This window comes from Anoplopoma fimbria, chromosome 3, assembly GCF_027596085.1.
Source record: "Anoplopoma fimbria isolate UVic2021 breed Golden Eagle Sablefish chromosome 3, Afim_UVic_2022, whole genome shotgun sequence".
Classification (NCBI taxonomy): domain Eukaryota; kingdom Metazoa; phylum Chordata; class Actinopteri; order Perciformes; family Anoplopomatidae; genus Anoplopoma; species Anoplopoma fimbria.
In genome coordinates this window covers 450,365-463,540 of record NC_072451.1, presented here as the reverse complement: position 1 = coordinate 463,540, position 13,176 = coordinate 450,365, and the positions used below count along the sequence as shown (strand labels likewise).

At 43.2% G+C, this 13,176-nt stretch overlaps 1 protein-coding gene across 3 annotated transcripts; it reads left to right on the top strand.

Moving 5' to 3' along the window:
• The first annotated feature begins 161 nt into the window (after positions 1 to 161).
• LOC129116665 (transcriptional activator Myb-like) lies at positions 162 to 13,176 on the top strand. Of its 3 annotated transcripts, none has more exons than XM_054627457.1 (16): positions 162 to 219; positions 5,095 to 5,156; positions 5,662 to 5,746; positions 6,296 to 6,367; positions 6,570 to 6,665; positions 7,135 to 7,355; positions 7,721 to 7,880; positions 8,577 to 8,723; positions 8,844 to 8,951; positions 9,873 to 9,965; positions 10,042 to 10,145; positions 10,223 to 10,319; positions 10,394 to 10,483; positions 10,833 to 11,315; positions 12,164 to 12,281; positions 12,885 to 13,176. In XM_054627457.1, exons 2-15 carry the CDS (start codon positions 5,131 to 5,133, stop codon positions 12,251 to 12,253), a joined length of 1,872 nt encoding a protein of 623 aa, XP_054483432.1. In that variant the 5' UTR covers positions 162 to 219; positions 5,095 to 5,130; the 3' UTR covers positions 12,254 to 12,281; positions 12,885 to 13,176. The 3 variants fall into 3 exon arrangements, with proteins under 3 accessions (XP_054483432.1, XP_054483433.1, XP_054483428.1); XM_054627458.1 differs by having other exon boundaries at positions 5,092 to 5,156; positions 8,580 to 8,723; XM_054627453.1 differs by having other exon boundaries at positions 5,092 to 5,156.

Here is a 13,176-nt window from a genome sequence, read left to right as displayed (position 1 = left end):
TCAACTTATTTCATTAAATAAATTAAAGAATACATTAATAATTATTTTCTGTTATAATAAATATAATAAGTGACTTGTTTTATTAAATTAATAAATAAGCACGTGATCCGGGATCATAGCTATAGTGACGTCATTACTGGCTCTGCCAATCAGAAGAGTCCCTGAGGTCTGAGCGGCAGACCGTCTCGAGACGTTTCTCCTCCTCGCCAACCGTCGCCGGTAAGCTAGTCCCCTTAGCATTATGCTAGTTCCCTTAGCATTATGCTAGTCCCCTTAGCATTATGCTAGTTCCCTTAGCATTATGCTAGTCCCCTTAGCATTATGCTAGTTCATATAGCATTATACTAGTCCCCTTAGCATTATACTAGTCCCCTTAGCATTATGCTAGTCCCCTTAGCATTATGCTAGTCCCCTTAGCATTATGCTAGTTCCCTTAGCATTATGCTAGTCCCTTTAGCATTATGCTAGTTCCCTTAGCATTATGCTAGTTCCCTTAGCATTATGCTAGTTCCCTTAGCATTATGCTAGTCCCTTAGCATTATGCTAGTCCCCTTAGCATTATGCTAGTCCCCATTATGCTAGTCCCTTTAGCATTATGCTAGTCACTTAGCATTATGCTAGTCCCCTTAGCATTATGCTAGTCCCCTTAGCATTATGCTAGTCCCTTAGCATTATGCTAGTCCCTTTAGCATTATGCTAGTTCCTTTAGCATTATGCTAGTTCATTTAGCATAATAGACAGGTGTATTACAGGTGACATTATAAACAGGTGTATTACAGGTGACATAATAGACAGGTGTATTACAGGTGACATAATAGACAGGTGACATTATAGACAGGTGTATTACAGGTGACATAATAGACAGGTGTATTACAGGTGACATTATAGACAGGTGTATTACAGGTGACATTATAGACAGGTGTATTACAGGTGACATTATAAACAGGTGTATTACAGGTGACGTTATAGACAGGTGACATTATAGACAGGTGTATTACAGGTGACATTATAGACAGGTGTATTACAGGTGACATTATAGACAGGTGTATTACAGGTGACATAATAGACAGGTGTATTACAGGTGACATTATAGACAGGTGTATTACAGGTGACATTATAGACAGGTGTATTACAGGTGACGTAATAGACAGGTGTATTACAGGTGACATTATAGACAGGTGTATTACAGGTGACGTAATAGACAGGTGACATTATAGACAGGTGTATTACAGGTGTCGTAATAGACAGGTGTATTACAGGTGACATAATAGACAGGTGTATTACAGGTGACATTATAGACAGGTGTATTACAGGTGACATAATAGACAGGTGTATTACAGGTGACATTATAGACAGGTGTATTACAGGTGACATAATAGACAGGTGTATTACAGGTGACATTATAGACAGGTGTATTACAGGTGACGTTATAGACAGGTGTATTACAGGTGTCGTAATAGACAGGTGTATTACAGGTGACATTATAGACAGGTATATTACAGGTGACATTATAGACAGGTGTATTACAGGTGACATAATAGACAGGTGTATTACAGGTGACATTATAGACAGGTGTATTACAGGTGACATAATAGACAGGTGTATTACAGGTGACATAATAGACAGGTGTATTACAGGTGACATTATAGACAGGTGTATTACAGGTGACATTATAGACAGGTGTATTACAGGTGACGTAATAGACAGGTGTATTACAGGTGACATTATAGACAGGTGTTTTACAAGACATGTCTTTCGGGTTAAGGCATTTTTAACTGTCTGTTCCTTTAGCATTACGCTAGTTTTTAACTGTCTGTTCCTTTAGCATTATGCTAGTTCTTAACTGTCTGTTCCTTTAGCATTACGCTAGTTTTTAACTGTCTGTTCCTTTAGCATTACGCTAGTTTTTAACTGTCTGTTCCTTTAGCATTACGCTAGTTTTTAACTAGTTCCTTAACTGTCTGTTCCTTTAGCATTACGCTAGTTTTTAACTGTCTGTTCCTTTAGCATTACGCTAGTTTTTAACTGTCTGTTCCTTTAGCATTACGCTAGTTTTTAACTGTCTGTTCCTTTAGCATTACGCTAGTTTTTAACTGTCTGTTCCTTTAGCATTACGCTAGTTTTTAACTGTCTGTTCCTTTAGCATTACGCTAGTTTTTTTTTAACTGTCTGTTCCTTTAGCATTACGCTAGTTTTTAACTGTCTGTTCCTTTAGCATTACGCTAGTTTTTAACTGTCTGTTCCTTTAGCATTACGCTAGTTTTTAACTGTCTGTTCCTTTAGCATTACGCTAGTTTTTAACTGTCTGTTCCTTTAGCATTACGCTAGTTTCTGTTCCTTTAGTTCTGTTGTTCCTTTAGCATTACGCTAGTTTTTAACTGTCTGTTCCTTTAGCATTACGCTAGTTTTTAACTGTCTGTTCCTTTAGCATTACGCTAGTTTTTAACTGTCTGTTCCTTTAGCATTACGCTAGTTTTTAACTGTCTGTTCCTTTAGCATTACGCTTTTTTAACTGTCTGTTCCTTTAGCATTACGCTAGTTTTTAACTGTCTGTTCCTTTAGCATTATGCTAGTTTTAAACTGTCTGTTCCTTTAGCATTACGCTAGTTTTTAACTGTCTGTTCCTTTAGCATTACGCTAGTTTTTAACTGTCTGTTCCTTTAGCATTATGCTAGTTTTAAACTGTCTGTTCCTTTAGCATTACGCTAGTTTTTAACTGTCTGTTCCTTTAGCATTACGCTAGTTTTTAACTGTCTGTTCTTAGCATTACGCTAGTTTTTAACTGTCTGTTCCTTTAGCATTATGCTAGTTCTTAACTGTCTGTTCCTTTAGCATTACGCTAGTTTTTAACTGTCTGTTCCTTTAGCATTACGCTAGTTCTTAACTGTCTGTTCCTTTAGCATTATGCTTTTTTACTGTCTGTTCCTTTAGCATTACGCTAGTTTTTACTGTCTGTTCCTTTAGCATTACGCTAGTTTTTAACTGTTGTTCCTTTAGCATTACGCTAGTTTTTAACTGTCTGTTCCTTTAGCATTATGCTAGTTCTTTAACTGTCTGTTCCTTTAGCATTATGCTAGTTTTTAACTGTCTGTTCCTTTAGCATTAGTTTTTAACTGTCTGTTCCTTTAGCATTTTTAACTGTCTGTTCCTTTAGCATTACGCTAGTTTTTAACTGTTTGTTCCTTTAGCATTATGCTAGTTTTTAACTGTCTGTTCCTTTAGCATTACGCTAGTTTTTACTGTCTGTTCTTTAGTTCCTTTAGCATTACGCTAGTTTTTAACTGTCTGTTCCTTTAGCATTAGCATTATTTAACTAGTTTTTATTGTCTGTTCCTTTAGCATTACGCTAGTTTTTACTGTCTGTTCTTTAGCATTACGTTCCTTTAGCATTACGCTAGTTTTTAACTGTCTGTTCCTTTAGCATTACGCTAGTTTTTAACTGTCTGTTCCTTTAGCATTATGCTAGTTCTTAACTGTCTGTTCCTTTAGCATTACGCTAGTTTTTAACTGCCTGTTCCTTTAGCATTACGCTAGTTCTTAACTGTCTGTTCCTTTAGCATTATGCTTAACTGTCTGTTCCTTTAGCATTATGCTAGCTCTTAACTGTCTGTTCCTTTAGCATTACGCTAGTTTTTAACTGTCTGTTCCTTTAGCATTATGCTAGCTCTTAACTGTCTGTTCCTTTAGCATTACGCTAGTTTTTAACTGTCTGTTCCTTTAGCATTACGCTAGTTTTTAACTGTTTGTTCCTTTAGCATTACGCTAGTTTTTAACTGTTTTCCTTTAACTTAACTGTTTGTTCCTTTAGCATTATGCTAGTTCTTAACTGTCTGTTCCTTTAGCATTACGCTAGTTTTTACCTGTCTGTTCCTTTAGCATTACGCTAGTTTTTAACTGTCTGTTCCTTTAGCATTACGCTAGTTTTTAACTGTCTGTTCCTTTAGCATTACGCTAGTTTTTAACTGTCTGTTCCTTTAGCATTACGCTAGTTTTTAACTGCCTGTTCCTTTAGCATTACGCTAGTTCTTAACTGTCTGTTCCTTTAGCATTATGCTTAACTGTCTGTTCCTTTAGCATTATGCTAGCTCTTAACTGTCTGTTCCTTTAGCATTAACTGTCTGTTCTTTAGCATTATGTTTTTAACTGTCTGTTCCTTTAGCATTATGCTAGTTTTAAACTGTCTGTTCCTTTAGCATTACGCTAGTTTTTAACTGCCTGTTCCTTTAGCATTACGCTAGTTTTTAACTGTCTGTTCCTTTAGCATTACGCTAGTTTTTAACTGCCTGTTCCTTTAGCATTACGCTAGTTTTTAACTGTCTGTTCCTTTAGCATTATGCTAGTTCTTAACTGTCTGTTCCTTTAGCATTATGCTAGTTTTTAACTGTCTGTTCCTTTAGCATTATGCTAGTTCTTAACTGTCTGTTCCTTTAGCATTACGCTAGTTCTTAACTGTCTGTTCCTTTAGCATTACACTAGCTCTTAACTGTCTGTTCCTTTAGCATTATGCTAGTTCTTAACTGTCTGTTCCTTTAGCATTACACTAGCTCTTAACTGTCTGTTCCTTTAGCATTATGCTAGTTCTTAACTGTCTGTTACTTTAGCATTATGCTAGCTCTTAACTGTCTGTTCCTTTAGCATTACACTAGTTTTTAACTGTCTGTTCCTTTAGCATTATGCTTAACTGTCTGTTCCTTTAGCATTATGCTAGTTCTTAACTGTCTGTTCCTTTAGCATTACGCTAGTTCTTAACTGTCTGTTCCTTTAGCATTATGCTAGCTCTTAACTGTCTGTTCCTTTAGCATTATGCTAGTTCTTAACTGTCTGTTCCTTTAGCATTATGCTAGCTCTTAACTGTCTGGTCAGTGTGTTTTTATGTAGTGATGATTAGAATCAAACGGCTAACTGCTAAACATCCTGCATTCAGTCAATTATGTTCAGTGAGCTGTCGCTGCTCTCACACTGCAGAGGTCAGGCTGAGCTAAGTAACGGAGCGATTGTACAAATGAACTGAATTGCATGTTATAGATAGTGATAACGTGAGCGTACACAGTGTTGATGCTTCTGTTGGTCCCATTCATGTGTCTCTTCTAGCAGCAGTTCAGTGTGTCAGTGGTCCTATGAGCAGCAGTGATGAGCAGCAGAAGCCGCAGGTCCTGGTAAGAGCTGATGTGCCACACACCTGTCCTACCTACCTCACACCTGTCCTACCTGTCACACACCAGTCCTACCTACCTCACACCTGTCCTACCTACCTCACACCTGTCCTACCTACCTCACACCTGTCCTACCTACCTCACACCTGTCCTACCTACCTCACACCTGTCCTACCTACCTCACACCTGTCCTACCTACCTCACACCTGTCCCACCTACCTCACACCTGTCCTACCTACCTCACACCTGTCCTACCTGTCACACACCTGTCCCACCTACCTCACACCTGTCCTACCTACCTCACACCTGTCCTACCTACCTCACACCTGTCCTACCTACCTCACACCTGTCCTACCTGTCACACACCTGTCCTACCTGTCACACACCTGTCCTACCTACCTCACACCTGTCCTACCTGTCACACACCTGTCCTACCTGTCACACACCTGTCCTACCTACCTCACACCTGTCATGGTGCTGTAACTGTGTGTGTTGTCCTCTGTCTCAGTACAAAGGGTCGCTCCAGCTGTTTGGGACGTAAAGGTCGTTTCTCCAGGGTGAATCTACAGAAGCCTGGATGGACAAAAGACGAGGTGATGGTCTTCAGCATTCATGGCTAACTGTGTGGAGTAGCAGGCTTTGTGTGAGGCTGATACTCCATCACTACATGAGGAGACACTGTGGATGTCTCTGTGGTGGAGGATCATCTGATACTCCATCACTACATGAGGAGACACTGTGGATGTCTCTGTGGTGGAGGATCATCTGATACTCCATCACTACATGAGGAGACACTGTGGATGTCTCTGTGGTGGAGGATCATCTGATACTCCATCACTACATGAGGAGACACTGTGGATGTCTCTGTGGTGGAGGATCATCTGATACTCCATCACTACATGAGGAGACACTGTGGATGTCTCTGTGGTGGAGGATCAGCTGATACTCCATCACTACATGAGGAGACACTGTGGATGTCTCTGTGGTGGAGGATCATCTGATACTCCATCACTACACGAGGAGACACTGTGGAGAGTGGTTCTCCTGAACAGGCAGGATGTTCACCCTCACTGGAAAGCAAATATGAGTCTGATGATGATGGTGGTGATGATGATGATGGTGGTGATGATCTTCCTCCTCAGGATGAGAAGCTGCACAGGCTGGTGAAGGAGTTCGGGTCAAACAGCTGGTCGTCAATTTCTCTGCATTTTAAAGTGAGTAGTTTTATTTGACTTCCTTCCCTCTGGTCACATAAGAGAACAGAGAAGAACAGGAAGGACGAGGACTTCAAAAAGAGGGCTTCAAAGCCTGAGGCTGATGAACCAGAGGGGACGCACCCTGTTTCCTGTTAATGAGACATTAAGAAGAACAAATCCCAGGAGAGCTAGTTAACGTTAGCTGTCTGTTGTGTCTCAGGGTCAGAGGTCAGATGTGGAGTGTCAGCGGAGGTGGCAGCACATAAAAAATCCAGAGCTGGTCAAAGGTCCCTGGACTCAGGAGGAGGATGAGAGGGTAAACACCTATACTACTATACTGTAGTACTACTATACTGTAGAACTACTATACTGTAGTACTACTATACTTTACCAACTGTATGAAACTGAATCTAGCACAGCAGTCAGCAAGTCAAACGTGGCTTGTGAATGTGACTCTGGACTTCTTTGAACACAACTCTGGACTGGTAGGATGTGACTCGGGACCTGTTTGACGTAGCTCAGGACTTGTTAGAAGTGACTCTGGACCTATAAGACGTGAAACGTGACCTATTTGACTTGACTGGGGGCTTGTTGGATGTGACCTGGGAACTATTTGGCGCGACTTGGAACTCTTAAAACATGACCGGGACTTGTTGGAAAGGATTCAGGACTTGCTGGACGCATCTTGGGACTTGTGAACATGACTCTTGACTTGTTGGACGTGACTTGGGATTAGCACTGTTTACCAGAACTAATACCATGTTGTGATGTCACTTCCTGTACAGGTCCTCGAGCTGGTTCAGAAGTACGGCGTGAAGCGCTGGTCGCTTATCGCCAAACACCTGCGCACTCGTAACGGGAAGCAATGCCGCGAGCGCTGGCACAACCACCTGAACCCGACGGTGAAGAAGAGCGGCTGGACGCAGGAGGAGGACCGCGTCATCTGTCAGGCCCACAGGCTGCTGGGAAACCGCTGGGCCGACATCTCCAAGCTGCTGCCCGGCAGGTAAGTAGACCTCCATAACTCACATCTGTGTAACCACAGGAACACCACATCATAGGATATCACTCAATATGAGGCCAGACATTGAAGCTTCAAAGACTGTGAAACCTCAACGAGACCAAGACTGACTGCTTCTAAATGATTAACGAGGCCCAACAGGAGGACGTGCTGCTCCACCACAAACACTCTAAATGTTCTACAATCATGTTTTTAACATCTTTCTTCTACTCAGTGAGTTCAAATCAACTTGAGATCGACCTAGGAAAAAAAATATATATATACGATCCCATCAATCTGTCCTGATGTTTGCTCTCATATTTAAGAACTCTGTGTTTGAGTGGAACTTAAAGTCACTTTGATCTTATCAGGACAGACAACTCCATCAAAAACCACTGGAACTCCACCCTGAAGAGGAAGGTGGAGAAGGAGGGATACCTGCAGGTCCTGCACCTCCACAACTCCTCCATCACCTCCTATACCTCCTCCAGGTCCTCTTCCTCCCCCAGCAAAGCCAACATCCCCACAAAGGTCAATAGTGATGATGATGATGATGATGATGGTGATGATGATGGTGGTGATGGTGGTGATGATGGTGATGGTGATGGTGATGATGATGATGATGGTGGTGATGGTGGTGATGATGGTGATGGTGATGATGATGATGGTGGTGATGATGATGATGGTGATGATGATGATGATGGTGATGATGATGATGGTGGTGATGTGATGTGATGATGGTGATGATGGTGGATGGTGATGATGATGATGATGGTGGTGGTGGTGATGATGATGATGATGGTGATGATGATGGTGATGATGATGATGATGGTGATGATGATGATGATGGTGGTGATGATGATGATGATGATGGTGGTGATGATGATGATGGTGATGATGGTGATGGTGGTGATGGTGGTGGTGATGATGGTGATGGTGATGATGATGATGGTGGTGATGATGATGGTGATGATGATGGTGGTGGTGATGATGATGATGATGATGATGATGATGGTGATGATGGTGGTGGTGATGATGATGATGATGGTGATGATGATGGTGATGATGATGGTGATGATGGTGGTGGTGATGATGATGGTGATGGTGATGATGATGATGGTGGTGGTGATGATGATGGTGATGATGATGATGATGATGATGATGATGGTGGTGGTGATGATGATGGTGATGATGATGGTGATGATGATGATGATGTCTCCTCTCCAGCAGGGAGACAGTCTGTCCAGTGTGAAGGAGGAGTCCTGCTGCTCCTCCAGCGCTCACCTGTGCTCCGTCTGCGTCCCCGCCTCCTCCTCAGGTTACAGCTCCTCACTGAGCATGTGCGAGCTGACGGCGTCTTCGGAGCTGATGGAGGTGGTACATCAGCTCTTCATCTCTTTGGAACTTATCTAGTCTTCTCACTAAAGATGGAGTATAGATGTGAAACATGTGAACTGTAGATGTTGAAGTTCATCTGATCTGATGTCATCACAGAACACAGGGAGCTGGAGCTGTGGCCCACAGGAAGTGACCTCATCGCTCTCCACCTGTCTGTTCAGAGACGAGGCCGACCCGTCAGTCATGGATCTGAGCAGGAGTTATGTAAGACAACCGGTGACACCGTCTGCTCGTCATGTTTTCACCTCAACCTTTAGTCCGTGTTCTGCTCTTCTCTGCAGAACACCATCTGCAGATTAGTTTCTTGATTCATCAATTTATATATAAATATATTTTCCTTTTTTTTCTAAAATCTCATGATTACATGACATGTTCATATTGCTTGTTTTTCTATTCAAATCCCCAAAATATTTACTTCACGGACTGAAATGAGAATAAAAGGTGGTTGTCATGGTGACGTCTCTCATCGGTTTATGGAATGATGTTTTGAAGCCTCCAGTTTAGCGATTTGGCCGTCGCCATCTTGTTTTTTGGGGAGGAGTGACGTAGAGACGCCGTATACGTCTCTGGTGTGGACCTGTCAATCAGTGTGTAGCCCCGCCCTAAAGCATCCCCTGCTTTATGGTCTGTTTGACTCTAAATGGAGCATCATTTACTAAATGAACATCATGCTGTATTGAAGAAGACTTGAAACTAGAGATTGAGACCATAAACTCATGTTTACAATGTTTACTGAGGGAATAAATCAAGAGAGAAGTAGAGTCATTTTCTCATAGACTTCTATACAACCAGAGGAGTCGCCCCCTGGTGGACAGCAGAGAGAATGCAGCTTTAACACAGGAAGCTCTGACTTCAGTTGGTCTCCTGGGTTAAGCGGGGTGATTAACAATAAGTCCTTCATCACAGCAGATTGATTTTCTGTTAGTTGATTCATGGGTTACTTGTTTCAGTTTAAGTTACTGTGTTTTCTTCGTCCAATAGAAATCCTGTCTCACATCAGTAACAGCTGGAGTAAAGAAGCTTCTTGTTTTTAAAGAGAAAAAAGAAAACTGACAGCATGTAAAGAGCAGACGTCCCTCATGAACAGCCGGTCCTCCAAAGTAACTGTGATGTTGTTTCCTTCAGGTTGCAGGAATGAGGGAGCAGCTGGTGAACCGTGAGGATGGAGCCTCCTTCATCAGCAGCACCGTGGGGGCTCTGACCTTCTCCCCCTCTGAGGTGAACACACCTGGACGCTGGAGACACTGCTGCTGTTTGTCCTGCTGAGATGTTCACCTGATGTCTGTCTGTTCAGCTCCTCAGCCTGTGCGGTGTGGAGGATCTGAAGTTACAGCGCCCGGCTCTCACCTCCACCCCCGTCTGCTCCCTGAAACACTCCACCAGCACCAGACGGGACCAGTACGTTACGCTCAGTGTGTCTGCTTTGACTACGTTACCCTGTAGACAGTGAGCTGATCCGTCTTTCCTGTGTGCAGGACGTCCTCAGACACCAGAGACAGTATGAGAGCGCTGTGGACGCCGGCCCCTCAAACACCGACCCCACTGAAGATGATCAACAGGAGGCAGGATGAGGTGAGAGGAGCCTGGTGGTTAAAACAAGCTCACCTCCATTCAGAGCTGTAGGTTGAGTCTGGTTTGTTGTTCAGGTGTCCGTTTGTTGGAGCAGGATGATGAATCTGACGTGGGAGGAGCCAAGTGTTGATCCTGATGGTCAGCAGTCCAGCAGCAGCTCTGAGGTCTGACACACACACACACACACACACACACACACACACACACACACACACACACACACACACACACACACACACACATCTACCCTCCACTGTTCTTCTTCTTCCATGTTCTGCTGTCCAGCTGGACTTCTGCCTCACATATCTACATGCCTCAATGCACTGAGCTCCTGCCACCTGATTGGCTGATTGGATATTTGATCTCACGAGTTGAACAGGTGTTCCTGATATCTCAGCTGTTGAACCTGGTCCGACATAATTACCATTCTACATTAAGAAACGGTAACTAGCTGAGTCAGGGATCTGTGAGGGGTCCGGACTCATCCACACATGTTCGACTTCTGCCCTCCAGGTCCAGGGAGAGAGTCTGCTGAGCTCCATCCTGCAGGTTCAGGGAGAGTCCCGATCTGTTTCACAGGATCAGGAGGAGTCCAACTCCTCCTCAAAGGTCCAGGGAGAATCCAGCCCTTGCTCAGGGGTCCAGATAGAGTCCAGTTCTGCTCTACAGGTCCAGGGAGAGCCCAACACTGCTCTACAGGTCCAGGGAGAGTCCAGATGTGTTTCACAGGACCAGGACGAGTCCAGCTCTGACTCAGGGGTCCAGGAAGAGCCCAGCTCTGCTCTACAGGTCCAGGAAGAGTCCAGTTCTAGTCTGCAGGTCCAGGGAGAGTCCAGTTCTAGTCTGCAGGTCCAGGGAGAGTTCAGCTCTGTCCCGGGCTGTGAGGAGTGTGGCTGCTTCCCGTTGGACGGACAGGTGGAGGTGTGGTGGTGTCAGCAGCCAGTCGGGTACTTGCACTCACCAGAATGTCCTGCATACAGACTGAATCCCTTTGAGGTGAGACCTGAACCACAAACACTCTGAGATCTGAACCACGAGGATTTTATGTGCTTGTAACATTTTATTTTCCATTATATTTTTGCCTGTCATGGTCTGGGACAGGGGCTGCACGGTGGTGTAGTGGTTAGCACTGTCGCCTCACAGCAAGAGGGGCCCGGGTTCAATTCCCGGGCCAGACAACCTTCTGTGTGGAGTTTGCATGTTCTCCCCGTGTCAGCGTGGGTTCTCTCCGGGTTCTCCGGCTTCCTCCCACAGTCCAAAGACATGCAGCTTAGGTTAATTGATGACTCTGAAATTGCCCGTAGGTGTGAATGTGAGTGTGAATGGTTGTCAGTCTCTATGTGTCAGCCCTGTGATAGACTGGAGACCTGTCCAGGTGAACCCTGCCAGGTGAACATTGACAGCTGGGATCGGCTCCAGCACCCCCGCGACCCTTAACTGGATAAGCGGTTACGGAAGATGGATGGATGGATGGTCTGGGACAGGACTCGACCTGTTTGGACTCGATCTTGATCTGGTCTTGACTCAGACTGGATTCCATTTAACTCCTGAATCCTCCTCCTCCTCCTCCTCCTCCTCCTCCTCCTCCTCATCATCATCACACCATAGTTTATCTGACTCAATCACACATAACGATACTCTCTAGACCACCAAATGTGGATTAATCCGCCACAGAAAATAGTCCCCAACAAAGTCTCTGTTTCCTGCTAAAAACTATAGATTAGTGTTTTTAAAGATCTCCGTCTTCAGTGTGAGACACAGACAGGAAGTGAGACGTTGATGATGGATTGAGTCCTTAATGAGACCAGACGAGCTGAACTTGATGATTGATGTTGTGTTGACAGCGGAGCGGCGAGTTACAGCTGGTGATGTTTGGGAAAACAGACGATCAGATGAGTCTGACGGAGCAGGCCCGCCTCTACGTGGAGCCGTGATCATCTTCATCATCGTCATCATCGGCCGGTGAGTAATAACAGCGTACAGAAATACTCTAAAACACTTAGAGGCAAAAGTATAAAAGTGTTATCATCAAAATATACTTAAAATAAAATAAAGTAAAAATACTCATTCTGCTAATTAATATATATCATTTAACTGTTTTATGATTATTGATGCATGAATGTGTTCATCAAGGTGGAGCTCATTTTAATGACTTTATATAATCTATAATAACACATCATCATTGATTAGTGGATAAAGAACATGAATCTGGAAAGTGACTAAAGCTGACAGATACATGTACTGAAGTAAAAAGAGGTGTAGTACAGTGAAAGTACTACATGTACCTCTGAGCTGTAGTACAGTGAAAGTACCACATGTACCTCTGTATGTAGTACTAACATGCTGGTCTTCTGTGGATCCGTTATGGTTCTCTACTACATGTTTGTCTGATATCATGAAGGTTGAACGAGGCGTCCTTTGAACAGAACGTGTTTGTTAGTGTTGTTGTAAATAAAGTTTAAACAAAGAGCGTAAATGTTTGATTCACTTGTAATTGGCTGTGATGTCATCTCTCTTTGATCTGTGAGAATCATCCTCTAAGTGGTTACACCTCTTTTATGGCAGATCATCTTCATCATCATCTTCATCAGCTGCCCAGGAGACGACCTGTGGATGAAACTCGACGCTGTGACTCTTTTTATGATTAATTTATTATAAACTGGTTATTATTGAGTCCAGCGGTGAATCATGAGTCAGCATTTTGATCCCTCGACGTTCACTGCACAGTGCCTTTATTGATTTATTAAGCAGTCGACATTTATTGATTTTTTTAATGTAATTTTATTTAATAGGTATTTTTACAAAAAACATGACATTTTCATGATATAAACATTTTTAAATATTTCTTGTAGTTTTA

Bases quoted from the DNA above. Each gene is read 5' to 3' on its own strand.
- LOC129116665 (XM_054627457.1), top strand. From the start codon at position 5,131: ATGAGCAGCAGAAGCCGCAGGTCCTG. The intron at 5,157-5,661 runs GTAAGAGCTGAT...CCTCTGTCTCAG, and splicing joins AGCAGAAGCCGCAGGTCCTG to TACAAAGGGTCGCTCCAGCT. The intron at 8,952-9,872 runs GTAAGACAACCG...TGTTTCCTTCAG, and splicing joins TGGATCTGAGCAGGAGTTAT to GTTGCAGGAATGAGGGAGCA.